Raw genomic sequence first — 27,463 nt, forward strand, 5'->3', positions numbered from 1 at the left:
GCGTGGCTTGATGAGCGGTGCTAGGTCTGCGCCTGGGATCCAAACCTGTGAACCCTGGGCCATCAAAGTGGAGCCCATGAACTTAACCACTGCACCACCAGGCTAGCCTCATAAAGACTTTTTTCCTTTACTTTTAAAATATCTTTAAAAATTAAAGCAGAGGCTCTCCTTCTCCTGCCATTTAAATTGTCCATCTTCTGGGATGGAGAATTCACAGGGCCGGGACCCACGATATGGGACGACTCCTGCGTCAGCCGCTAGCAACTGACTGAAGCTGGTTAATTACCTCTCTGGACCTCAGTTTCCCTCAATTGTCAATAGGAGATACTATTTCCCAGCCTGTTTTACGGGGTGGTTGTGAGGATCAAATAAGCTAGCAAATAACAAACCGTTTGTAAAATTAAAGCAGCCTAAACTAGCAGACTGGTCTTGTTTCAATTTTGCAGCCCCTTCCAAGAAAGTGGCTTCTCTTGGCAAGTCTGAGGCCTGCCCACTGATGCAAGACTGAAAGCTACTTCTGGGGCGGCAGGTCTGTGTCTCCGCTCTCATTCAATGGAGCATCTTCCTCCATCCTTTGGAGTAGGAGGGATCCCTTGAGAACACGCCTTCGCTCATAATACAATCCCTCATTCTGGTCAACCCCACCTATTAGTCCTGCCCAGACATCTCACAAACAACAATGGCATCCCAGTGGTTATTGCTGGCCTCGTCCAATGAGGGGTTTGGGCTCATGGAATAATACTGTTTCCTGGCTGGGCACGGAACAAGGAGTTGAGCCTCATCAAGAGTGGCAAGCGGCCAGGCCTTTCCATCTACTGACTCCTCCTGCTTGCCTAGGCCAAGGTGGCCCTGGGGAGTCCCATGCAGGGGGCAGTGGGAGAGATGCCACAACCCCAGCAGGTCATTCAGGACCCTGTCACTCCTGCTTTTCCTTCAACAAACGTTTGCTGAGTGCCGACCACACACCAGATTCATTGCCAAGTGCTGTCTACACATTGTTTAATTTCTTCTTCACAATAGCCCCGTGAGGTTGATATTTACATTCTCATTTCACAGATAAGGAAACCAAGTTTCAGTTTCCTTGATTGGTGGCCCAGCTAGATTCAAGCCCTTTTCTCCCATCGCAAGTACAGACACCTTTCTGAAGCTCCACGTCACCATTCCTGCATGATCTGGATGTTGGATACCCACAGGGCACAGGGGACGGAGAAGGCTTCAGAAGAAGCAGCAGGAGAGTAATAATAGCCAACATCTATGGAAGGGCTACTCTTTGCTAGCCACTGTGCAAACTGTATAAGAACTACCTCATTTAATTCTCAAAGGAATTCTGAGAACTAAGTATTAGTCTCTTCCCATTTCCCTTGCCCAGCATTGCACAGCTTAGAAAGGTGGACTGGGCATTGCAGCAGAGGCCATGGGTCTTAGGTGGTTCTCCTCAGAGCAGACCCAGAGATGATGGAGTTTTCTTGGGAGAGGATTCCAGGAAGCAGTGAGGGGTAGCGTGAATGAGAATGAACGTGTAGGAAGCCTGTAAAAGAATGGTATGGAGCAGGTTACTTCGATGGGCAACCTGGATTTCATCCCTCTGGGGACCTTAGGGAAACATCATTGGATGGTGCTTCTCAAACTTTAACACATCCACAAATCTGGGATCCTGTTAAAACGCAGAATCTGATGCAGAAGTTCAGGTGGGGCCCAAGATTCTGCATTTCTTTTCTTTTCTTTGTTTTTTTTTTTGGTGAGGAAGACTGTCCCTGAGCTAACACCTGTGGCAATCTTCCTTCATTTTGTATGTGGGACGCCACCAGAGCATGGCTTGATGAGTGGCATGTAGGTCCACACACAGATTTGAACCCACAAACCCCAGGCTGCCAAAGTGGGGTGTGCTAACTTAACTACTACGCCAGCAGGCTAGCCTCAAAGATTCTGCATTTCTAATAAGCTGCCAGTGATGTTGATGCTGCTGGCCCTTGGACCATGCTTTGAGCAGCAAGTGTGTAGCACACATCATAGAATTATCCTACTAGGAGGTTGAGGAAGCTGGGCTACTAAACTCTAGCTCCATCCGTCATTGGCTGAGGGCTGCTGGAGGTGGGGCACTAACTGCCCTGCCCTTCTGTCCCAGGCAGGGAGTTGCAGTGCTGGCAGTCCTGTTGGCAGGGACTGGAGCGCGTGTGCTAAGGGGGCTTGGGTGGGAATCTGACAGCTTCGCTGCATCATAGGATTGTCCTGATCACATTGTCTTCCCCGCTCGGGGCTCCTGCCCACTGTCTGTGTGGGAGAAGCCTAAGCGTGCCCACGTGTAGGTGCTGAGAGCCACTGAGCAAGCCAGATAGAGCCACGCATCAGCAGGGGCCCTGGTCAGTGTCCAAAGGGAACCTCTGGACTCCTCCTACATCTAGTCCAGACCCCCAGATCCCTGAATGGGGGTTCCTCCCTAGTCCCTCCATCACTCTTGAACTCCAAAGGTGGGGGCAGCTCCAAAAGACTCTCCAGTGATGAGTGGGGGGCTTGGGAGGGTCTCGGCCAGGATCCCTGAAAACAGTCGTGCTGGGCCTGGCCTCGTGTTTGGCCTGGCCTGGTGTGACCTTGGGGACTGGGCGTGGTGCCTCCTCCCCACAGCTCAGGGCTCCTGAAGAGGGTGGCAGAACATCTTCCTGGCATGAGACCTGCCCGCTGGTCAGGGTGTAGCCACAGACACTTGACAGTCACCAAGGGCAGACCCAAGGGCAACCGCACACATTTCCCTGGATGAGAGGCTGAGGCAGGAGAACGCTGGCCGCCTCATCCAGCCCTGGGTGGTAGCTGGGGCAGGGCTGAGCCTGCAGGAGAGAGTGGCTGGGACCTGCGTGGAAAGCTTCTAAGACACAGGTGATGACGCAGGGATGACAGCTGTGGGGAAGCCTCCCTCACCGCCTCCTTGCTCTTAAAAAATGACTTGGCTGCTTTTCTTTATGTGAGCCCAGAAAGACCCGGGTTCAAGCCTCGGCTCTGCCACTCAATAGCCGTGAGGCCTTGGGCAAGTGACTTACCCTTTTCCATCTCAACTTCTTTCCCTGGAAAATGAGGACAAGAATCCCCCATCACAAGGTTGTAAGATGAGGCACTTGGCGCAGGGCCTGCTTTGTGGTCGATGCTCAATAAATACGAGCTGTCGTTATTAGCATGAAAGAGTAGAAGATTCCTTCTCCTTCCCACCTCATTTACTTCTCAACTCAGGGGACAGATTCCTTAGCAAAATGGAGTAAAGCTCCACACTGCTAACCCAGTAAAGCCTGGGAGTTCTGCTCTGATAAGAGGTCAATGTTAACAAAAGAAGACATGTTTGTTGTGTACAAGCTCCACCAGGAAGAAACCAGGACATCTAACAATGCTGCAGCGGGATGGGACGCGGGGATCATGCAGTGGAGCCTGCATCCCGAAGGGCAGGTTTCAAGATAAGGAAAGAGGAGAAGAGAAGGAAAGAGACTCCAGAGAACATGGGGCTCCAGGATGCCCATCTGAGGGGCCTCTATGTGACCTGAAAGAGGAACTGACAGCAAAAGCAAAGAATCATTGAGTGCTCTCTCCGGGCTCTGTGCACACGTGACTCGTGCTAATGGGCCTCGCTGCTGCACCCCAACTTGGGCACCTGGATCAGGAGCCACAATACCTGGGTTCAAATCCCAGCTCTTTCACTTACCTCTGTGTGGTCTCTGTGCCTCAGTTTTCTCATCTGCAAAATGAGGATAATAACAATAGCTGCCTGTAAGTTTGAAGAGAGGTTAGGTAGGTTCGTGCACATAAAGTGCTTGCCACAGGCCCTGCGGATAGTCAGCACTCAACAAACGTGCGCTCTGCTGCTGATTTCCCCTAACAGCCTTCAACACCAGGATTATCTTGGTTCCTCTTGTATCTCAAATCCTTTATTTGACAAAAAGGAGCCCTACCCAGGGGAGGGAGAATTCAGAAAACAAGAAGGGTCATTACTTAGCACCCTTCACCCCAGGAGCCGTGCTTTGCTGGGCGGGGGGGGGGGCCTCTTGCCCCCACGTCCGCCCTCCTCTCCATCCCCAGTGTGGAACCCCACAGAAACAGGTGGGACACGCCGGCACCCTGGTGACCCTACTCCACACAGGAACCCATGACTAATCCCAGATGGACTCAGGGTGCTGGGAGCAGAACCCGGCTATTCGTAAAGCTTCTGGAGCAGCCTTGCTGTTTACTCCAGATGTAGAAAGGAGTTAGACGACTCAATCGGGTTCCTATAGAACTGCCTGGCTCCACACTTAGCAGGGACATGAAACAATCGTCGAGAAGATGCAGGGCAACATGCTCCCGTGTCGGCTCACGCTCGTAATCGGTTAACGTGACCCTTTCCTACCATTCTCTGATCTGTCTCCATCTTCCGCCACACGCCTGCAACTCACGTCAGACGGCCGACGACTATACTTGCTTTGGTTTTGTTTGTTTTTTGTTTTTTTTAAGACTAGGCTTCTGGTATAATTATCCCTCCCTCTCATCTCCAAAAACGTCATTGCTTTGGGTCTTTTATCTTAATTTCAATTTGTTGATTCATATCTTGCTTGCTTCCAAAAGGCATTTGAAGTGGCTTATTGTCATACTGAAGGAACAATAAAACCAACTATCACGAAGCAGAAGAGAAGAATGACGTGTAGGAAAGAGAAAAGAGAAAAAACTTACCAGGAAGTCTTGGCTGAGGGAAGTTATGGTCACAAAACCCCAGACTTCCTAGCAATCTGAAAAAAAAAGGGGAGGAGAGACACCATGGCTCTTTCATCATAGACCAGTGCATCGTGGGAAAAAATAACCCCAAAGCCAACTGATTCTTGGCTCTGAGCTTTGAGAAGATTTTGTGACAGGTCATGGGGGCTTTGGCTCAGGATCCTTGAGTGACTTAATGAACAATATTTTCAAATGTCACTCCCAACACAGAGGAGCTCCTTTTACTGACAGTTTCTTATATCAATTCTCAAAACAAGATGAGTACGTAAGAAAGCAAGTATCCTTAAAGGAATTTATGAGTCTACCTTATAAGAAATAAAACCAAAAGTTTAAATGTTTTATTTAAAAAGATTTTGTTCATAATATTAATAATGCGATTACAACTCATAGGTGATAGCAGGTTTTCCCCCAAAACCTTAAGTTTCTTCTCAAGAGAGAAATTAGGAAGAGTTTACCTATAATGGCAGCAAGAGGAGTCACCTTCAAGGCAGCCGAGGTGGTTGGTGGCTGAATTAGTTTCCTCCGGCTGCCCCCACCGAGTACCACAAAGTGGGTGGTTTAGACAGCAGACATTTATTCTCTCCCGGTTCTGGAGGCTGGAAAGTCCAAGATCAAGGTGTCAGCCAGGCCACGCTCCCTCTGATGGCTCCAGGGAAGGCTGTGTTCCAGGCCTCTCTCCCAGCTTCTGGTACTTCCTTGGCTTCTGGCAGCATCACTCCCATCTTCACGTGGTGTTCTCCCTCTGTGTCTGTGTCCAGAGTTCCCCTTTTTATAAAGACACAGTCCTGTTGGATTAGGGGCCCACGCTACTCCAGTACGACCTCATCTTAACTTAACTAATTACATCTGCAACGAGCCTGTTTCCAAATACGGTCACATTCTGAAGCGCTGGGGCTAAGGATTTCAACATATGAATTTCAGGGTGACACAATTCAACCTGTAACTGTGGCCAAGGACACGGGGAAACTCTGAAATCGAGTCATGGGGATCAGGCTGTATTCTTAGGAGGGAAAATCGACATGTCACTGAGCTGAAACCTGACCAAATGTCTCGCGTCCAGGCTGGCGGGGAACCTTATAATCAGAACAGCAAGATTCGTCCTGGAGCCTGGAAAAAGAGAAAGTCAAAGAACAAGTGTTTGCTGATGTTTATCCAGCTCTGGCCAAGAGAGTCAGCAAACCTGGCTTGACTAGTTATACTCGGCTGCCGGGCAGGGCGTGCCCACCAGGCTTTTCCATGGCTTTGATGGAACCTCTTTCAAGACCTTCTTGATTCTAATTTCAAGCCCACCAAATTTACTAATTCATCTTCTCAGGGACCCTGATACTGGGAACTGCTATGTTCCTGGTAGTCTATATAAATGCTATCCCCTGGTGTCCAATGCACACCCCACACAAGCTACAATATGGACCCAGGGTCAGGGGCCCTCAACTGACTGCAGAGGGAGCATACAGTTCCCAAAAAGGACTCTCTCCGTTGTCAAATAACCCTTTGGCAATCTGGTTTATCCATCAGTCTTTTGTGATATTAGTTAATGGTAGTCTGTTCTGTCCCACCCAAGTTCTTTGGGTGCCAAAATCCAGAGACAAGTTCCTGGAAGATGTTAATTCAGAGAATAGTTAGAAAAAGACAAGGCTTGAGAGGAGGGAGGAGGAAAGGAAAAATATAGAGAGAAGACATAGTAGTGGAGCTGGTGAAACAGGTGGGGAGGGAAAAAATGTCCTGTGGGCTGAAGTGAGAGATCCTTTATGTGCACTTGGTGGTGGGGGTGGGGAAGTGGCAAATGAAAGGCTTTAAAACAGCACTGGATGCAAGAAAATTGGGAGGAGAGGAAAGCCGATGAGAGAGGAATTAATGATGCTTACATTTTGTTTGTTTGTTCTTCTTGCTTAAAGAGACCTAAATTAACTTAAGCGTTGGAATTCCTAGGGGTTTTGTTTACTGTTTGTGTGGGGGATCAGAATTTCCCACCCCAAAATGTGTCTCTTTGGCTTGATTATTGTTAAGAACAAAAGACTGTGAAAGAAACTGCCTAAAAGAATTTAAGACAGAAGTCCCATCCCACGAAGGAGCTAATGCCATAAGACATAAGTATGATGTAAATAGGTGACAGGAGGGCACTAGCTAGCTCATTTCTATCAAAGATCTCTCTGGAATCTCACTGTTTATAGACGGCCCAGCAAATATTTGTTTATCAAACATTTGCTTTTCCATCTCCATGTAAATTGCCTTCCTCTCCGGTGAAATCTCAAACCACCACCCCAACATCCGCCTTTGTCTTCACCTGAAGACAGTATTTAAGGTGGTGGCTTTGGCCATTCTGGCGAGTTACTCAGTTTTCCTGGGTTTTTCCCACGTACGCATGTTATTAAACTTTGCTTGATTTTCTCCTGTTATTCTGTCTCACGTCAATTTAATTTTTAGACCAGCCAGAAGGACCTAGAGGGTTGAGGAGTAATTCTTCTTCCCCTACACATGCTTTTTGTTATTTTGGTTTTTGATTACTTTGGACTATTGGATGGGGCTTCTTTGAAAGTGACTCATACAGAAAAGGGCTGTGCAAGAGAAATAGAGTCTGAGGCGCACATGTCATTTAAAATTTCCCAGCAGTAGCCAATTAAAAAAGTAAAAAGAAACAGGCGCAGTTAATCTTAAGAATATATTTTGTTTAAACCAATATATCCAAGTGTTATTGCAATATGTAATCAATATTTTAAAAGCATTTTTAGAAAAGGTATTGATGAGCTATTTTACATTCTCTTTTATATATTAAGTTTTTGAAATCCGGTATATTCAGAGCACATCTCAATTTGGATTCTACATGTCAACTGCTCTACAGCACCCACATATGGCCAGTGGCTCCTATCCTGGTCAGCATCAGCACTGACAGAGGTTGGACTATGCAGTTCCGGGATTCCTAAGGATAAAATAATAATAATAGCAATAATGATAATAATAGCTATTTATTGAGCCTCTTAGATGTGACACGTTATATTAACCCCCTTTCTAATGCATCATCTCATTTAATCCTCTTAACAACCCCTACATGGTGGTACTGTTATTATGGCATTCCACAGATGCTGAAACAGAGCCTCAGAGAGGGTGAGTGATTTGCCCAAGGTCACACAGCTAGTAAATAGCAGAGGTGGGACTGGAAACCTAGTGTGTTTAACACCAGCCACCTTGTCTCATTTACTCAGGGTCAGCAAAGAGGCCAGCCAGTGCTCAGGCTCCCCCACCCCTCCCTTAGAGCCTGTGCACACGGGTGGACTTTCTTTCTGATTAGTGGAGCTGACACGTTGACTAAAAAATAGACCGGAAAGATCATTAATTGTCCAGCTGAGCATCCTGTGTGACTGGCTGAGAACAGAGTAGTAACAAGGAGCTCTGACTCTCCTCAGCTGGAGGAAGCTGCAAATTCAAGGCCAGCAATCAGGTTCACAAAATGCAATTGTTCTCAGTGACACTTACTTAACAAAGAGCCAGAGAGAGAATTGATTGTCATTAAAAGCCGGACAAGAGCATCGATTGTCCCCCCCAGTGATGATTTGAGGATTCTGACTTAGCCATGCCCAGAGCATCGGTGCAGACGTTTGTGATGTGATTTCCCACGTGGGAAGGGGCTCCAGTGTGGCCAGTCAGTGTAAAAGAAGCCAAAAACCAAAGCCTGGCCAAAGGGTGGGCAGCCTAGGTTGTCCCCCGACCTTCCCACCTCTGCCCTCCCACTGCCTCTCCCATCCTGAAGGCAGCAGGAGAGGAGGCAGGCCTGGCTGGGGAGGTGGGAGATCGTAGGGGCCCTGGGGAGGAACTGTCCCTTCCCCTCTGGTCCTGTTTTCCCAGATGCTCTTCGAGTCGTTTGAGCTGTGACATTTCCGGGTCTGGGGCTCCATGGGAGGAGGTTGGTCCTCTCATCCTGCTGGCCACAGCTGTAGCAACATCCAAAAATAGAGGACCTGGCCATGGATGCGGTCTGGAAAAGCCAAGCCAAAGCATTGCCTATTCACCCGTGAATCCCCAAGCAGGGTAGTGAGTGAGGCCTCACTCCCAGGAGCTCTCCTAGGCGGGAGGTGACACTCAGTGCTCCTGAATGCATTTCCAGCTCCCCCTCCAACCTGCCTCTGGCCATCGTTGGAGGAGAATGTGCAAGGCTCTCCTGCAGAGCATCCAGTCTGGGATTGAGCAACAACTTGTTGTTCTCCTCCATCTGTCCATCCAAGAAACACTAATTGAGTGACCACCGCATGCTGGATACCTTGGCAGGCCTTGAGGAGAAAGAAATGCACAGGACGAAAGCCCTGCCTTTAGGAGAACGTGGTACAGACAGACTGGGAAGCCAATATCTACAAGGAGACAGGGTAAGTGCTAGAATACAGGAATTTTAAGTGGAAGTACCTCAGTAGCAGGGAGTATATAAGTTGAACACAGAGAGGAAGACTTGGGGACTGAGCTTTGCAGGATGAGATGACATTCCAGAAAGGCTGAGAGGACTGTCCATGCAAAGGGACAGGGGATACCAGGGGACATCGTAGAAACTGCAACTTACCAAGCAGCTGGAGCTCATAGCGGGCCTGGGAGGGGGTGGGAGTCCAGGCTGGGGGCTGGTAGTGGCCAGGCATGCAGGGCTCCTGTGCCATGCTGAGGAATCACAACCTTAGCCAGAACGTAGGGTGCATGGGAGGATTTTAGGCAGGGTGAAGGGTCAGGTGGGTTACTGGAACGGACACCCTGCTTGTAGGATGGACAAGAGAGGGGCACGGCCAGCGCGCTGGCCTGGGGCCTCCAGTTTCATTCCGTGACCTTCCTTGGCTCAGCTTGGCCTTGCAGTGGGGCTGACCCCGGAGGCTGTGTTCCCTGCTTTCACATCAGCTGGCTTCCTTCTGGGTTTGTCCAATGGGAAGTGATCATGGATCATTAGAAGGTGGAAGGAGGAAAGGCATTTCTTCTAAACTTCTCTGCCTCAGGTGGTGTCTGTCGATGGCTTTGATGCCTCCATGACTCTAGTCCCCGCTGGACAGGCCTGTGTAGCCGCACTTCCTAATAACTCTGCCTCCCCGATCAGACCCTCTAGCATCAGAGGTGCTGAGGGCTTTCTTCTCTGGCTCATCTCTGGGCGGCCTTACTGTCTCCTATGCTTGGCTTCCCAGCTCTTCCCCACCTGTGCAGCCAGTTCTTTGAGTGGTTGGGCTTGAATGTGATACAAATGGAGGAAGGGGAAGCAATTAGTACAAGTTCTAGAACTTTAAGAATCTGAAAGAACAATAATGAAGGTCTGTACAGAAGTTACTACTGTGGTGGGGATGGAACCCAGAGACGCCTAAGAGGTAGAGTTGAAAGGCTCATTGACACAACATGGGGGGTGAGGGCTAAAAGAAATTGTGGATGATTTTAGGGTCATGCACGGGTCAGCAAACTTTTTCCATAAAAGGCCGGATAGTAAATATTTAGACTTTGTAAGCCACATGGTCTCTGTCTCGAATACTCAACTCTGCTGCTCTGGTGCAAAAGCAGCCATAGACAATATATGAAGGAATAAGGATGGCTGTGCCCCCCAAACTTCATTGACAAAAATAGATGGAGGCCGGAGTTGGTCTGTGGGCTGTAGTTTGCCAACCCCTGAGTTACTGCCTTGGGTGGCCGGAAGGAGTATAGAGATGTGAACAAAATAAGGAATCCAGAAAGAAGAACTGATTCGGGCAGGAGTCAGGAGGAGAGTTGGGCGGTAAATAATGGTGAATCCTGCATCATTTCGGAATTGTGTTTGACTGGAAGTAACAGATCTGAAATAATAATGGTTTAAAGAAGATTGAGGCTTATTCTTCTCTCATGTAGAAGAAGTCTGGAGGTCAGGAGTACAGGGCTGATATGGTAGTCCCATGGTGTCATTGTTGTTTGTCCCAGGCTCCTTACTTGCTTCTCCACCATGTTTAGCACCTGGTTTTCATTTTCAAGGTCATCTCAGTGTTGCCTTATGGCCACAAAATGGCCTCTGTTCTCCAGCTATCACATTGGAATTCCAGCTTTCACATTAGAATTTTCCATTGTAGGAAGGGAGACGGGGAGGCGGATCAGTTATAGCAAGAGATGTGTTAGTCCTCTTTTGAAGAGCTTTCCAGAAAGCCCCACCCAACACTCCTGACCCAACAACTTCCCTTAACATCCCACTGACATTTATCTGCAAGGGATGCTGGAGAAGGTCGTCTTTCAGATGGGCATATTGCCACTCCCAATGAAATCAGGGTTCTGCTGGTAAGAGAGGAAGGGCGAATGGACACTGGATGGGTAACTAGAGATCTCTGCCAACAGTGCTAGTTTTGTTGTGTTGAGTTGGGGGTGCTTGTGCCCTATCCATGTGGGTGTGCACGTTGAACAAGGAGGCTGGGTCTAAGAGACGGTGTAGGAAGTAGAGTCAAATGTGAGGACGGAAGCTCCCTGGGAAAGGGCTCACTGTTCCCTCTCTGTACCCCAGGATCCCACCTGAGGACATGTGGTGCAATCAGAATAGGTGGCTTCCCGTTTGGAAATTCCATCTGACTGTACTGTGGCATCACACTGGCTTACAAGCCTCTCACAGGCAAGCGTCCTCTCTTAGGCATTCTGTAGGCCCAGGGCCTAGCATACATTAGGCCTTTGAGTCCATGCTCAGTATGTGTCTGTTGAATGAATAAATGAGTCTTTTTAAATTCATGCAGATTGATGGAGATGGGGCCCGAAGGCTCCATGTTTTGGAGATCTTAGGGGACCTGTGGGAGAGAAGGGGTAGCTTGGTGATCTAATTTTCAGATCTGGGACCAAGAACACATCTCATCCCAATTTCGGGTTTGATAACGACACAACACCTGTTTTGGGTCCCTGAATTAATTCACCGACTGCAAAACACAATGTTTTCTCACAGAACCACTTCCCGAAGATTCACTTCACGTTTGCTTCACAGCTTGACTAAAGACGAATATTAGGCAACTTTCTTGCGGAAAAGAGACAGAGATACAGCACTGGCTCAGAATCAAAGGCAAATTTGGGTAGACTGACATATCATTGCCAACTCTCTGTTTAGCCAACTGTGGACATTAAAAATAAACCAACACCTCCATCTACAATCACCATAATTTTTATAGAAGACAGGGCATTTGAACACCAATAGAAAAGGGAGGGATGTAATCTTAGATTAAAGGATAGTCTTCTGAATGGAATAATTTGAATTCTTTGAAAAATTCCCTACATCATTCAACTACTCTCATCTTGCCAACCACCAAGAACTTCATCAGGTGCTGGTGCTGATTCACGAACCAGCCTTCAGAACTGAGGAACGAGGCTGCCCTAGACGAGGTAAGTGGCTTTCCCGAAGCTGGTAGAGATGGAATCAGAACTTGGTTTCCTGCTTCACCAAGTAAAATATTCTCACAAAATAAACTGGCCGAGTGTCAGTGAGTTCTCAGTTTCCTTACACATCATGTGACAAAATAAAATGACAGAGTTTAGCTTTTTATTTTAAATACTGTGCGGATAATCATGGACCAGCAAATAAGACCAACCAGTCATTCTGGATGTCTCAAGGTGGGAGAAGTTGCTCCTATTCTGGGTCCTTACTTCCCTTGAATAGAATGTGCCAAATGAACTTACCAACCTGTAAGTTCTTCTGAGAACAGCGGGATATTGGAAAAGTCTAGTAGAGAAAATGGGATAACACTGAATCAAATAAAAAGGGGGTAAGTATCCAAGTGGCAGCCACCGCACTGGGGATTCAGCGTAGAACAAGATCCCGCGCTGCCTGCAGCCAAGAAGCTCCCGTCCAGCGAGAGAGGCGACAAGTATGCTAAGAATCCTAATTGCCTGTGACTAGAGCCACCACACAGGCAGGACTCTGGTGCTACGGGGACATGGTGAGAGAACAGTTTGACTTGGGCCTTAAAGGATTGACAGGGATTTTTTCATGAGTGGGACAGCATTCCGGGGAGAGACAAAGAATGTGAAGAAGCCCCAAGCCAGGGAAAGCCTGAGAGGTGCAGAGACTGGAGTCATGCAGGGTGGCCACAGTCCAGGTGGGTTGAGGGGCCCAAGATAAAGCTGAAAATGGGGCTGGAGTTCATTTCAAAGGGCCACGGTGTGGAATTTGGCCATTATCCTGCAGGCGATGTGGTCAGGTGTGAAGATTTTGAGCAGATGACACAATCAGAGGTGATTTGTAAAGGTAATTCTCGTGCCTCTGTGGGGGAATGTGTGATCGGGGAGGGCGAGCAGCTTTGGCTGACATCCAGACAAGAGGCAATGGGGCGTGATCAGGAGGGCGGTTGCAGAAGCGGAAGACAAGCAATAACCAAAGGTGGGTTTGAGGTAGAACTGAGCAAATCGGGTGCTGGATTCCACGAGGAGCTGACAGAGCAGGAGAGGTTCAGGATGACTTGGGGGTTCTTAGAGAGGTGAGTTTGGGACGAACAGGTCGAGTTCCTGATAGCACCTTGTAAACACCAAAGAGCAATTTCATGCACAGCGTGTTCACATCACTATTAAATTATAAGTCCTTCATCTATGGAAGCACTTCTCCCCTCACAGGGTAGGAAAGTTAACTCCGCTGTGAAGATCCCTCCTTCTGAATTTTCTTAATTGTCAATTGACTTTTAATTCCCAAGGGATTAGTTATTGCCAATAAAGATGAAAAAATATTGAGTAATTTCCCTGCTAATGGGTCTGATGGATTAGGTGAAATTTTCAGTCTAAAAGAAATGGTCTAGTAGCAAGGATTAAACATCAAAGAGTCATGGCTGCTGTATTGTGTGACCAGACCCCATGACAATCAGCGTGCATAAGCAGGTTGCCTCTGAGCTCAGAGTGGAGTTTGCTGCCATGGTCCACCTATGGGCAGGAGGCTGGACATGATGAACCTTCTTAGGTCTCTGGGTCCATGTTCCGTGAATAAGAGTCTAGGGGAAAAGACTAGACTGATAATCAACTGAATGCTTCACGCATCTTTCTGCACACCCTTGTTAGCCCATACTGGTGGCGGGAGAGTTATTAAAATAAAACAAGAGCAGACTGCATCCCTTGGCTTCTCCAATCTTTTGCTCTTAGAGCAATTTTGAGAAGGGAGTGATGAAGGCTAGGCGGTGGGGAGAAAAAGCAGGGAGGTGGGTAGGGGTAGGAGATGAATGCTTGTCTATGAGTCAAGAACTTCAAGCATTGTGCAGAAGAGAAGGAAACATCCAAAATGATTTTTATCACAGAGCTGGTAACCAGTAGCAAAGATTAGTTCAGTAAGAAATTATTCACCCATGGGAGGGATGGCCATGTCTACAGATGGTAAACAGGCTCTTACCTAACTCTTCACCAGCTGACAGAGGGGAGAAGAGGAGAGACGGGATGGAGAGGGAGACAAAGGCTGTATGGATCTTTGCAACCAGTATGTTTCTGTCTAGAAAAGACCACCCACTACTGAGAAGTCTGGGGAGCAATATACCAGCTGCCAGGATATACCCATTAATCACCACAGCTGGATTTTTGGAGGTGATCACACCTGAAGGAAGGTGTCTTTTCATCTGTGTCCCCAGCACCCATCAGGATTGGCACATAGTAGTTGCTGAAAAACAAGTGTGGGATGACTATGAGTACAAAGGAGAGAATCTATTTTAAAACCGTATTAATCTATTTCTTCTTTAATTTCCTCTCTATCCTTTCATGTTTTTGGCTAGCCTCTTCAGACCACTAAAGTTTTGGATGCTTAAATATATATGACATGCTGTGTAGTGTCAAGTATCTAAAAATAAATAGATGCCAGAAGTTACCAAACTGAACTTTTGAATCTTTTTTAAAGCCCATTATTTTAAATGCATTTGACTATATTTAGAAGCTAACTACATGCTAGATATGGCAGCCCTCTAAACTGGCTTGTACAGAGTGACGAAATACCAGTAAACATTATGCTGAAACTTCCTGATTGTAAAAAGAAGACTGTGTGCAAACCGTAGATTTACAGCCTCAGTGTCGCCTCTGGGCAAAATTCTTGGAAGGATTATTACAAGAACGGTTTGTAAGCTCTCGGCAAGGAAGCCAGCTTGGGTTCACTAAGATATAGTGAGTGAATGAATGAAGGAAGGAATGGATGAATAAATTGTGGTTGGTTTTTATATAAGGCACGTGATTCTCAAGACCTCATGTAATTTAATACATGCATAAATCAAGACTAATTCCCCCAGAGGAATAAAGTAGGATTTCCATTATTTCAAGTTTTGTACATTAAGTGAAATTTTATCCTTTTCCATTGCCTTATTACAAATTTGCATAATTCAGATCAGCATCGAGTATGGCTTTTATTTCCTTTTTGTAAAGGAAGACTATAGACTGATACCCGGAGATCAAGAATGTGTTTGACAAACGTTTGACTGGAGGAAGAAATACAGGCTATATCTTCATAAAGTCAGGCGCACGGATCACTAGTTGCATTATTACTCTCAAAGGGCGCTGATTGAAATGAAAGTTGACCTCCCCAGGGATCTCCAGAACCAGGCTTCATGGCTCCAAGCTTTGTTCTAATTGATGTACAAAAGATATTTTCAAATTTGTGATCGAATGATACCTGCAGGGAAAGCAAGTGTTTTGGATGACAAAATCAGGACCCTTACACCCCACCCCACTGCTCATCCCAACTGGCCTTGAACAATGGACCAAATCTAAGGAGGTGACATTTAATAGAGATAAATGTAAAGTCCTGCACTGAGATCCAAAATGAACATCTGGAAAAGCACACCAACAGCTGGACTTCGCTGTTTTGGTTAACATCAAGTTCCATGTGAATTAACGATGTGATCAGTCTTCTACAAAAAATGAACTCAGTCTCCAGTTACGTTAATAGAAAGAGGATCTAGAATGGAGGAAGTGATAGTTTCTCATCATCAGGCTGTACCTGGAGTTCTGTTTTCAGCTCTCAGTTCCGACCACAAATTGGAACATATCCGGGAGAGAGAAAGAATAGACAGAACTTGGAACATTTCTTCTGCAAAAGACTTAGGGAGGAAATTATTCCTGTTTTCAAACATATAATTGGTTGCTATGTGCAAGATGACTTAGGTTTGCATTTTTGTGGCTTTCCAGGCTAGTCCAAGGACCTTCAGGTAAACGTTTTAGGGAGTAGGAGTTTGTCTCAATACAAAAGCACAAATGTCTGCGATGAAAAGACACGTGAGGTCAGGGGATGTGTTTGGTCATCCTGGCACCATTTAATGGCTAATCAGGAACTTTGTAGAGAGGAGTCGACGGATCTGATTTCCTTCTCTTTCGAACTTTTGGAGAGTCAGTTACAGATGATTCCGAAAAGAGAAAATAAATGGCCAGTAAATTAGGGAAAATAATGTGACTTTGCTAGTAATTAAATAAAAATTCAAACAGCAATAAAGTACTAGTTTTGTCCGGCAGCAAAAATTAAAGAGAAAAATAAATTGCAGTACAGGTAAGGGTGCAAGAAAATGGGGGTTTTCGTTCATTGCTATTGGCACTGATGCCTTTTGGAAAGCCTGTTTGTTTAGAGCTGTAACATAGATAATGCTTTTGTTCCAATAGCCCAACAGGCTATCTAACCAAAAGACAAGTTGAAAATATGCCAATAGCCACATGCCTGAAGATGTTCATTTTGGTATTACTTACAATAGAAACTGTAAGCAATTTAAACAAGGAGAAACAAGCTAACAGTTGAAGATGACAGGTCACTCACTCAAAACAATGTTATATATCACTTAAAAAAATAGTAATCTTCACTATAGCCATATGGAAAATGCATTGGACACAACGTTAAGTGTGTAGTACGTGTTGGGTGTTGCCAGCTATGAATTCTATAGATGTGATGATTATAATTACATACAAATTAATGGATGTGACAAAAGATAAGAAGGAAAATGTCCTCTTTTTATGCCCAGCTCTGCCACTAGCCAGCTGTGCCATCCTGGGCAAATCCCTTAACTTTTCAGTGCCTCAGTTGCTGGGTCTGTAAAATGGGGAGTTTGGACTCAATGGTCTCTAACACGCTTTCTAGTTTCATGACCTGAAAAGAATGGACCCATTCAGTGAAGAAATTGTATCCCAGAGGGACTAAGGAATTAGCCATTGTCTTGGTGTCAGACTCCCCCTCATACTGCACTTCTTCCACATTACATATTTTTAGAAATCAGTCTTGAAATGAGTAACAGATGAGAAAAAATGGAATTCCTTTATCCCTCTCAAATAAATTGCTGTATTTTGAGGGAGATTTAGCCATATGCTCCATAAGTACTTTATTATGGAGTAACTTAAAACAGTTCTCAAGTCACTAGGATACTTTGTCCAAAAATGCCCACGAATGATTGCAAATCAAGATGCTACCACTATGAGCATTATTTAAATGCACTGTTCTGGTACAGTTTGTTCACACAAAACAAAGGGAACGGGTGAACATTTAATAAACTGACTTATTCACTTATATTTGCGTCTTTTTAAAAACTGTCCTTACCCAGTTCCTGAAGCCCTGGTTTTGTATCCCAAACAAAGAAAAAATGGTCAAAACACACATGTTTGAGCATACGTAGAACTGTTTAATTCCTAGGGGGTCTGAGAAACAGGGTGACAGACACAAGCATTTAGGTCATAGACACAAGCCTCCTAATCATGCCAGGCTCCCTCTGAAATTGCCCTCATCTGTTCAGAACTTTCTAGAAGGATGGTGACTTCTTCGTTCAGAACACTTCCATCAAGCAGAGCAGTCAAGAGGAGGAGAACTGGTCAAGGGCGGGGCCCCCTCGCCTTCACCCATCCCACCATCTCAGCGTCAACACAGAAAAGGCCTTCCTGGTCGCTCAAGAGCCTCGGGAGAATTTCACTGCTCTGAGGATTCATACAACTTTCATCTTTTTGGAAAATAATCCATTTTGAACTGTCCAGGAAGAATTACAAAAATGCAGGGAGAGCCCACATCCAGATTACCCAAAATTAGAGGAAAGCTCGCATATTACTTAAATATGCAAATGAGGCATCTTTGCGGCCAATAATTACATGTTCAAGGCAGAGGCCAGAATCTTGTAGTTTGGCCCCAAGGAACACAGACCATTAGACCTACAGTTCTTCAACCAAAGAGACAGCACAGAATCACAAATGCTGCGATTAAAGCCATGGCAGAAATGAAAGAAAGTCACTTAGTACGTTTGATTTCTTCTTTCTTTGCATTTATTTATTTACCAAACTGTTTTTAATAAAATGAAGACAGTGGTCATGCCTTCGTTTACTTCTCAGGGAAAGAAGTGGCGTGTGAATTGAGAGGGAAGAAGGGGCGGCTATGGTATCATTTTGATGAGGGCAGAGAACCCAAATAGGGGAGATATGTAAGGAAGTAAAGCTGTTCCAACACACAGAAGCAGCCAGATACTCTGAGTGCTGTCCTGTCAAACCAGTCACCTGGCAAGACTCTGCACTTATTTCAACAAGATCGCCACTGCTTAACCCTTAGGAAGCTCTGCTCTAGAAAGACTGGCACCAACCCCTGGGGCGTGCCGTGTAAGTACCTGAGCATACACCTTCCACAGAAGCTCTGCGTTCTTCCATTAGCCTTCAAATCCCTTCAAGACTGGCTCCACTTGTCACTGTTACCCAGCAATCACTGGGATGAAGTTGCTGCTAAACGAATGCTTCTTGAATTAAAAAGTGAACCACCTCATGAGGGTAGCATATGAATCATTAAAAATCTTGTGTAATACCTAATACGATGAACTTCACATTGGTGGCAGTTTTTTCTATTGTCATGGTGTTATTTCAATTCTATCTTTTTCCTCTATCTCTTTTCCCACTTAAACCACATTGTAGACTAGAGGTCCTCCACTGGGGTCTTCACTGAAGGTAACAAGCAACTACGAGATTGTTTCCCTCTTCTATGGGATGGTCAATGTCCCCTGGAGATCAGATCAGAATTTTGGAGGTGATATCATTTTGACCAGAGTTCCCCCAAATATTCTGACACTCAATCTAACTGGGTGACTCCTCTCTAGTCACCTTGAGAATCACTTACTGAAAACGTTTGACATGGGCTTTTTATGGTGGCCACACCTTTTATTTGGGCTTAAGCATTACCCAACTTGTTCAACTACCTGATTCGTTTGACCCAGATGACCTTCTGCCCCTCTTCTCAATCATTTCTCCTCAAATACTGAAGATTTATCATCTGGGGGGACACACCATAGCTTTGATGGTGATGCGAACAGTGGAAATGGAGACGGCAGCAGCGCCGGCAAATGCATGGGGTCATGGGGTGACCACTCCTTGAAGCCTTGTGGGGAGGAATTTATTCCAGTGAGCTGTTTGAATAGGTGGGCCTCCTGGCCTTACAGTAACACCTTGACCACAGGAGGTACAGCCTGGGCAGCTAGAAGACAACTGTGGATTTGGGGGCCCGGCAAAAGGGTGGTGGCAGAGGCCAGCTCTACTGGGGTCGCTGCTGCTGGTGGTGAGCTCTATGGATGTACAATCACTGAAACAAAATCATCACAAAAGGAACCAGAAAAGCTCTGGGAGAATGTCATCTTTCTGCTCCTCCGGCACAGTGACTGGTGCCCTGAGATCTATTACTTGTCTCAACTACCCCTCTCCCCCATCCAGCTCCTTGTTGGCTCTTGGGTGGCATGTGTGGTGGCAAGCGACTATATGAGTGGTGCTGGATGAAATCCTGGAAGACGAAAGTCTCAGGGTTAGGAAAGTCATCATGAGAAACCCTTAGGACCTGGGACAGGGCTGCAGGCTCCAGTCTAAAGTACAATTTTGGTTTATTGTTTGTCAACTTCAAATGAAAGGCACAGTCCGTCGTAGCCACAAGCCCCAAGGCCTGTGATGGGAGGCTTGCTGTCCAACAGCTTGTTAGACCAGAGCTGGAATTCTCCTGAGATCCACAGGGGAGCCCAGCCTCTGCCTGTGCACTTGTGTATTTGCAGAAAAGTGTGTCACTTTCCACCAAAAGGGAAGCATGCAAGAGGATGGGTACACTAAGTGTAGCTGAGATCCTAAAACCAGACTGTAAAAAACGGAACACACAACCTAGCGCAGATAAGAAATAGAAACGATTTTACTGCTCAGTATTTGCATATGGAGACGCAGTGCACACAAGACAATGCGGCATTTTTCTTCAATTGATGCAACTCAGTAATTTTTATTGCAACTGGAAGACAATACATCACAGAAACGTTATGGTAGGTCTGGGGGAAAGTGTTATTTACAATAAATGATGAAATAGTTTTGTCTTTGGCAATATGATTACATATGAAGAATGCGAAATGCAAGTATGGATCCCTCCAAAGCAACACCATCAGGTCCCTACAGCTGGGCTGATCGCGCCTGCCTCCACACTGCTCCTCTAGGTAACACAAACGCAACTGCACGTCACCTTCTTTCTCCTTTATGGTTCTCCCTTTCTATTCATGATATTGGCAGTTTCATACAGAAAAAAAATTGGCTTTTGAAAAATTATTACTCTAGTGAATTAATTTGGCCATGTAGATATATTGGCCAGCAAAGGTCAGATGACCCCAAGCATCGATAGTAAACCTCTTGATCTTCTGATTGCTTTATCACTTTTTTTTTTCTGTAAAACAGAAACAAAACTCAGAAATGTTACAGAATCAGAGTATAAAAAAATGTACAAGTGTATAATGCTTCCCAGACACACACGGATACTTTTTTCCTCCACATTTTCACCATGGCAGTGTAAGTAGTGAGTGTGAATGACACAGCATGAAACTGGTTACTGAATCAGCTATGAGCTTTGATGGCCTCAACACACATACTCAAGAAATGCTTAATGTTTAAATAACTGAAATTGTGCTAAGTTTCACCTAAAAAGGGGGGGAGGGGTTGAGGAACTCAGGCCACAGTCATGAAAGGATGAAATACAATTTCTAGGTTTGATAAGTTCACCATATCGAAGTCTTTGAGAATCCAATATGGAATATCAATTATTTGCAAAAGGTAGGAAAGGCTGTTCTCAACTTTTGCAAATGAAATACAGCGGAAAACACTGTTGTATATATCCCAAATAAATAGTCTTGATTTCAACGCTAACGAAACGAACAGGAAGGGTACTTGTGAACGTATCACAGTAAGCCAGAAGTGATCTTTCACCTAGGTCTGATTTTCAAAGTACGACAGACAGCAAGATACAGCACCATAGACACATCGGTTTCGGCCGTTAAAAGATGGATCGTTTTAAAAAAATCGTATTTTCCTTCCTTAATTTTTGGTCAGTGAAGCTAGCACTTGTTTGCTGAACTGTGGAAGAATCGCAAGTCACACGCATTATTCATGATAAAGCAACCGAGCTGATGAGTCTGTGCTTAATTCAAGGATAACCAGTAGGAGAGAGAAAAAACAAGGAGTGAACCACCACGGCTGGTGCTCTCTCAAAGGAAGAGGGGTCAACAGATGATTCACAAAGGTAGGCGGGTCTATACAGAACACTGAATGCCATGTGTAAATCCTCATGAAACTCCAGAAACAGGAACACCACACAAAGTATATACTTTGATTTACACATTCCGTTACAAAGAAAAAGACACCATTACAAGTTTGTAACTGTGTTAACTGCAATATAAACCAAAGTCCCGAGTTTGGCAGGTAACTAAAAGAGGGTTATCACTTAGGTTATATAGCAAAAGTGTTGATGTATATTATATATAGTAGTATAAATAATAAAAAAGTATTATTTAAATTAGATCACAGTGCTGCATTATGTGCATAACAGTGTTTGATATAGTATTGGAGGGCTGGGACCTACGACACTAAGGATTTAACTGTCAACACTGGTAAGTCACAATCAAGAGGGGACACAGAGTTCAAATGTGTTCTTTTGGTGGCAAAAATCCTGAAGATGAAAGAAAAATACTTCTCTACAGAAACATAAAAATAAATTGCAACATCTGGGCAGCTGTGATCCACCAGAAAGAAATGAGTCCCAACCTGAATCAAGTTTAAAGGGAAAGAGAAGTCACATTGAATTTAATCCAATCCCATATGGAAAGCCTCCCATGGGGGTCACCTGTACGTAACTCTGATTCCTTCTCTGAGAGCCCTTCAATGAGAAGCTAAGGGCCCACACACGCGGTGTGGGGTATTTGAAACGTGATCGGTGGCACGTGGCGCTGAGCAGTCCTGGTGTCCCAAGACTGAACTGGGCACAAAAGCCATCTGCACGGTTTTTGATCTAAGAGAGCCCACAGCCTGAAGCTGTCCGTCAGGCACAACGCCATTCAGTGCAATGGCTTCCTCCGGAACGCCCCGTGGTGGTAACCGCTATGCCCAGCAAAGGCCAGACACCCTAAATGCTTCTACAAGAAAAATCAGTTCTGGGGAAAGGCCTCTGACACATTCTTTCTTAAAAACTCAGCCCCAAGACTGAAACCTGCCACCATTGTCACGGCAATGGTTTTCTCATACCACCATCTAAATGTGGGTTTGTTTCATTTTCGTTTCAGAGAGAGCTTTACCAAAGAACTCTTGAAAGTATACTGATTAAAGAGAGGGAAGGGAAGTAGGAGCTTATGGTATATTATAAGGCTGGGAAAAATCTATGATGCAAACCCTTTCCACGTAGTACTAGATAAAGATAAGACAATTATAGTAGCATAAAAATAACTGTCTATGTGTTTATCATTTAAGAAAAAAGAGCTACCGTCTCTTTCTCTTAAATGTGTCCAAGGGCCAACAGCAAGTAATGGTAGATGTTATGGCGTTGATGTGTTCACGGTTGTTTTCCAAAGCATCTTTAAATATTGCTATAGTTCCCCGTTTCCCCTCCCCCCTGCCCCATGTGAGTATGTGAGATACTGGAATGACACATGAAATGCCACTTCTCCTAGCAGGAGAAATGAAAGCAAAAATACCACACCCCTTGAATGGTGCTCAGGCGATCCGTCAGACTAATGAATACACAGGCTAGTTTGGAAGCTAAAAGAAACACCTGACGTTTGGGAAGGAATTCCAAGACTAAAGTGAATTACACTTGAGCAAAATATTCTTTCACAAATAGGCTTGTGCTTAAATTCTCTACTGCTCTTGGAGGAGGGAGTAAGAGGGTACCTCCAGCCCCTTGGCTTGGTAAAGACATGGACAGCCTCATTCCGCAATGAATTCACTACAAATGGCCACATACACATCGATACTTTTTTTTTTTTCTCAACAATCAAGATACAAAGTTAAACACAATTGAGCCATTGTTTTGGTTATGCATAATGTGTATGCCTCCAAAAACAGAAGAAAAATAGAAAAAAGTACCCTCACTAAAGTTTCCCCTATGAGACTCCCAGTGGCTCCTAAAAGGTGCTGAGGGAGACTCAGGAAAATAACACTTAGAAAGCTGCCCGATGAGGTATTTATGCAAAAAGAGTGGTTCTGGAGTTAAGAACACACTTTTATAAGATATTTATCTATTTCTGAAAGAGATCAGAAAAGTAAATCACACACATTGCATTTTATTATTTTCTAAAAGAGGCCTTTGCTCCTTTAGAAAAAGGAAATGAGGGGAGACAGCCCACTGTGGGGGTTTTAACTGGAAGAAGTCCCCTGCCAGAAACGGTCCTGAATGTTTACCTCTGCCTTTCAGGAGGGAAGTCTGAAGCTCATCTTGGGGGTGGGGTGAGAGTGGGGAACTGAGGTGAGGGCCTTCTCGACTTGGTCAGCTGACACTAAGCATAGTGTAGCTCAGGTTCCACAGCTGTGGATGGCTTTTGGGGTGTCAGATGTTTGGGGAGACGGAGGGAACAGACTACTTCAAAAATACATTATTCCCATCTAGACCCTGAACAGACAGGCTGGAAGTATTCAGGTTCAGGTAACGAATCCCACCTGTTGTACAGGTGTAGGTTTTTTTTAAAGTTCTCTCATCAGCAACACAGAGGAAGATAAGCTTGGGACATGCACCAGTTAATTTCCACTGTCCCGGTCGATGGAGGTTCTCACAGTGCCTTGGTGCTGGCAGACGGGTTTCACATTGGCCCAAACTGTCCCACTTCTAAAAATCAACCTCACCCCAACTCCCTCCATCTCCCTCAGCATCATATCCTGAGCCAAGGGAGTGGGTGTTTTTGTTTGTGTTTTAAAATTCCCCTCCATGGGTGGAAGATCACATTCTTTTACAGATTTCTCTTTGGATCTCCCCAAATAATTTATTTTAGGCAAAGATAACAGGAGTTTCTGGTCTGCGTGACATCGTCCGGTTGTCTAAATTCAGCTCTCACAATCTAGGTGGGCTCACTTCCAGGTTGGTTCATGTGCTGAGGTGGTAGGGATGGCCGGCCCCTCCTTCCTCCTGTGAGATGCCATCACAGGAAAAAGTCTGGGGCTGGTCCTTCCAACACCTGTGTCACTTCCTCCTTCATGTGTACCCTAACTCACACCCTCATCCAATAAGGCCCATTAGTGTGTTTCCCCTTCTCCTGGTGAATTTGCATAATTAGTCACTGCCTTTTTCCTAGAACCAAATGACGGTAATGGTTTTCTCAAGTCAGCCTCCCACAGTTCTCCTGATTCTATCATACACACTCACTACTGTTTGCCCTCGAATTATTGCGTCATGGTAAACATGTACAGACAGAGAGAAAGGACACACTTTCAACAGAGAATCAGAGGGGGTCGGGGGCTGAAGTGCAGACAAGGCAGTACAGAGCTCCACCATCCAGGCCCTACCAGAACATGAAGATATTTTTATATTGCAGAATAAGTTCCCCAACAGTCAGAATTTGTCCCTGAAGAAGGTTAAACCTTAAACACCTGCTTCAAAAAACCAAAACAAAATAATCGGAAAAAAAATCCAAAAAAAAAAAAAAAATTAAAGAAAGAAAGAAAAAAAGAAAAAAGAAAACCAAAAGAATCTCTAAGCCTAAGGGCTTAAAAATTAGAGGCATAGCCTTTTCTCTAGTTTCTATATTTATATGAAAATAATTCATGCTTCATGCTAAATACATTATTTACCTTACAAGAACTTTGTTATTTTTGAATAAAAAAAAGTTTGTGTTTTTGTGATTTTTTTTCTCTTTTTTTCTTTTTTCAAAGGAATCCATGCATTGTGGATCAGAAATTTCTGCTGGCTACACTGGCTGAATGTGGAAATCACTGATTTTCGCAAAGATGAATCCTGACTGACATTAACTGCAAACTCCATGTCGAGGGCAGTATAGGAGTTTGACATTTTTTTTTTCTTTTTTTGCCATGTTTTAATTTTTTTTGTCCATCAATGTGCCTTTAATAATCTTTTAAAAATACACTGCAATACTAATGGCAGGTTCCGTAGCATTCTGTTTTTGTTTTCACTTGGATCAAATAGTTTTGACAGACAGAAAAAGATGTGTACCATTATTTCCTTCCTTAACAGCTAACTGCAATTTCTTGAACTTGATTTTCATTTGGGCAGTGAAGAAGACATAGCTTGTTTTCTGTAACAGTTTTCTCTCACTCTCTCTTTCTCTTGTGTGTGTGTGTGTGTGCGCGCGCACGCACGTGCAGGGCCAACCTTCAGGCTTATGGCTTGTGGATTTTCTCTTAATACAGAACAGAATTCAATGATTAGCAACATCACTAAAAATTGACCCCGTTTCTTCTCATTAGTCACTGACACCTGGTGTATATGAACGGTTGAGTGTCCACCTTGGAAGATGTTCCTAGGCTTCAGGTTAAGAAGCACAGAGGACTGGAGACCACCCCCCTGTGCACGCTGCGTGGCAACGCCAAGGGTTTTCCCGGCACAGTTGGATGCCAGGGGCCACAACCTTGGGCCGGCTCCTATCGAGGACAAGGGGTTCTCCCTTCTTGCCAATTGCCTTATGCATATTCACTCAGTGAACCCAACTGGGTGGACATCCTGACCTTTTAAACCTAAGGGTTGGGCCTGATGGATGGTTACTTTGCACACGTGCCTTCTGGGTGCTGGGTGTGTATCCCGCGGCATTATCGTCGACATCCCTGCGGACTCAGCCACGTGTTTCTGACAAGCCGGAGGAAGAAATGGTCATTTTGGCTTTTTCGGTTACATCTTCAGATAATGAAAAGCTTTTGTAAAACAGCTGAGTGTCAGTATGAGTCCTATGGCTTCAATCTCCTTTAAAAATAAAATTCTTAAGGGTCCAAAACAAAGGAGGGGGGCAAATTAAAAAAAAAAAAGGAAAGAAAAGAAAGAAAATCAAACCAAAAAAAAAAAAAAAGAATAAATTGCTGATATTGCCACAAATCATTAGAAATCTCCTGACATGCTGAAACCAAATGGCCATAAGTTCAAAACAAATCGGTGACTTGTTTTTTAATTTTTTGTGGTTTCCTTTTGCTCTTTCTGCCCCTTTGCCGTCCGATTGGTGATGTTATTCAAACAGGACCGGATCCCTGCCAAGTGCAGGAGCGACCCGGCGGCCTCTTTCATCTCCTCATCATCACTCTCGGGGGGCTTCTCCGTGCGTCTCTTTTTGAGGGGCAGCGTGTCGCTGGGGACCTTCCTTGCCTTGGCGAAGTGCTGGCGCTTCTTGTGCTGGGATGCGTAGCCGCTGTCCCCCAGCGCATCCTTGGCCTCCTTGGGGCTGTGTTTCCTGTCGTCCTCCTCCGTCTCGCTGTGGCTCTCGTGGCTCTGGAAGCTCCCCTCGCTGCCTTCGCTGCCCTCCTGGCTCCCCTTGGGGGCAAACTCGTAGTGGTCGTCGGCGGAGGAGGAAGAAACTGAGTCGCTGGCGGGGGAGGCGCTCCTGGCGGTGGAGGATTTGGCACTGCTATAGTTGTGATCCTCTTTGGGGTCTCCGCTGACCACCGGGGAGCCGCACGATGGCTCGCTCTCAGTCCGCATCCGGCAGCTGGTGAGGCCGTTCCTGCAGGATGAGGGCAGTGGGGGAGGGACAGGAGACAAAGAGAGGACATGGATTAAACTCGCCCTGGAGAGACACCTGGCAGCCCCCCTGCGTTCACACATCAGATCCTCTGACGTTCAATCCAGCAATTTGCCAACTGTGGGGCAACAGGTGGCTCTGATTTGCAGACAGGGTCCTAAATCCTGACACCGGTCTTCCCTGTTTATCTCCCATCGATGGCATTTTCACTCAATTTGTGCAGCTGAGACGTCAAAACAACACTCTGAAGTGACAGTGGTGGAAATGCAATCTCTTATACTAAACCATAAAAATCAAGCTGAGCTTGGTTTCACATACCCACCAACACTGTGGAGTAGATAAACACCGCTGGGCGATGCTGGCTGGGTACTTCAGAGAAAAAAGCCCGCTCTCCTCTAATGCTGCTACGTTAGGAGTCTTGTCAGAGACTAAATCCGGTGTTCAGCAAAAAGAGATACCCACCACGTGGCACTCACACACTCTCTCCCTCATTCATTCATTTGATGAACATTCACCTCACACCTAATATAAATGCACGGGCTTAGGGAGGATCCTGGGGGAGGCATCTAAGGTGGAATCAGATACACATGCTCACAAAGATGCTTACAGTCAAGCAGAGAAACAAGTTATGGTTAGATGACCGATGAGAAAGTAGTAAGCTACCATCTCCTAAACTTACCACCTGCCAGGTGCCGTGTGATACATGACTGCATTTAACTCTTTAAGGCGGATATTAGCATCCTTTCTTAAAGACGCTGGAAGTGAGGTCTGGAGAAGTTTAGTGATTTACTTAAAGCCATACAGCTAATTGGCAGCAGAACTGGGATGAGAATCAGTCTGACTCTTCAGCTTGAGTGCTCAGCAACATCAGCAGACCAACTCTCCCTTTTTGCCCT

The 27,463-nt window shown here is 45.4% G+C and overlaps 1 protein-coding gene and 1 long non-coding RNA gene across 16 annotated transcripts in view; both read right to left on the minus strand.

Annotated features, from left to right (window-relative positions):
- Positions 1–982: 982 nt before the first annotated feature.
- On the minus strand, positions 983–5,575 carry LOC102150399 (uncharacterized). Its single transcript, XR_289454.4, has 4 exons — positions 5,181–5,575; positions 4,684–4,739; positions 3,683–3,715; positions 983–1,528 (listed from the first exon to the last, which is right to left on the minus strand). It is a non-coding gene; the product is annotated as an uncharacterized lncRNA (long non-coding RNA).
- Positions 5,576–19,847: 14,272 nt separating this feature from the next.
- FOXN3 (forkhead box N3) overlaps positions 19,848–27,463 on the minus strand; it is a 390,902-nt gene continuing 383,286 nt past the window's right edge. For 9 of the 15 annotated variants that reach the window (XM_023628249.2, XM_023628248.2, XM_070249753.1 and 6 more), the window contains one exon: positions 24,690–26,549. In XM_023628249.2, coding sequence (XP_023484017.1) covers positions 26,000–26,549 — 550 coding nt within the window. In that variant the 3' untranslated portion in view covers positions 24,690–25,999. Of the gene's footprint in view, positions 26,550–27,463 lie in introns of all 15 variants that reach the window. The other 6 variants (XM_023628246.2, XM_070249747.1, XM_070249746.1 and 3 more) reach the window with 1 other exon arrangement.

Source organism: Equus caballus, chromosome 24 (genome assembly GCF_041296265.1).
Source record: "Equus caballus isolate H_3958 breed thoroughbred chromosome 24, TB-T2T, whole genome shotgun sequence".
NCBI classification, from domain to species: Eukaryota; Metazoa; Chordata; class Mammalia; order Perissodactyla; family Equidae; genus Equus; species Equus caballus.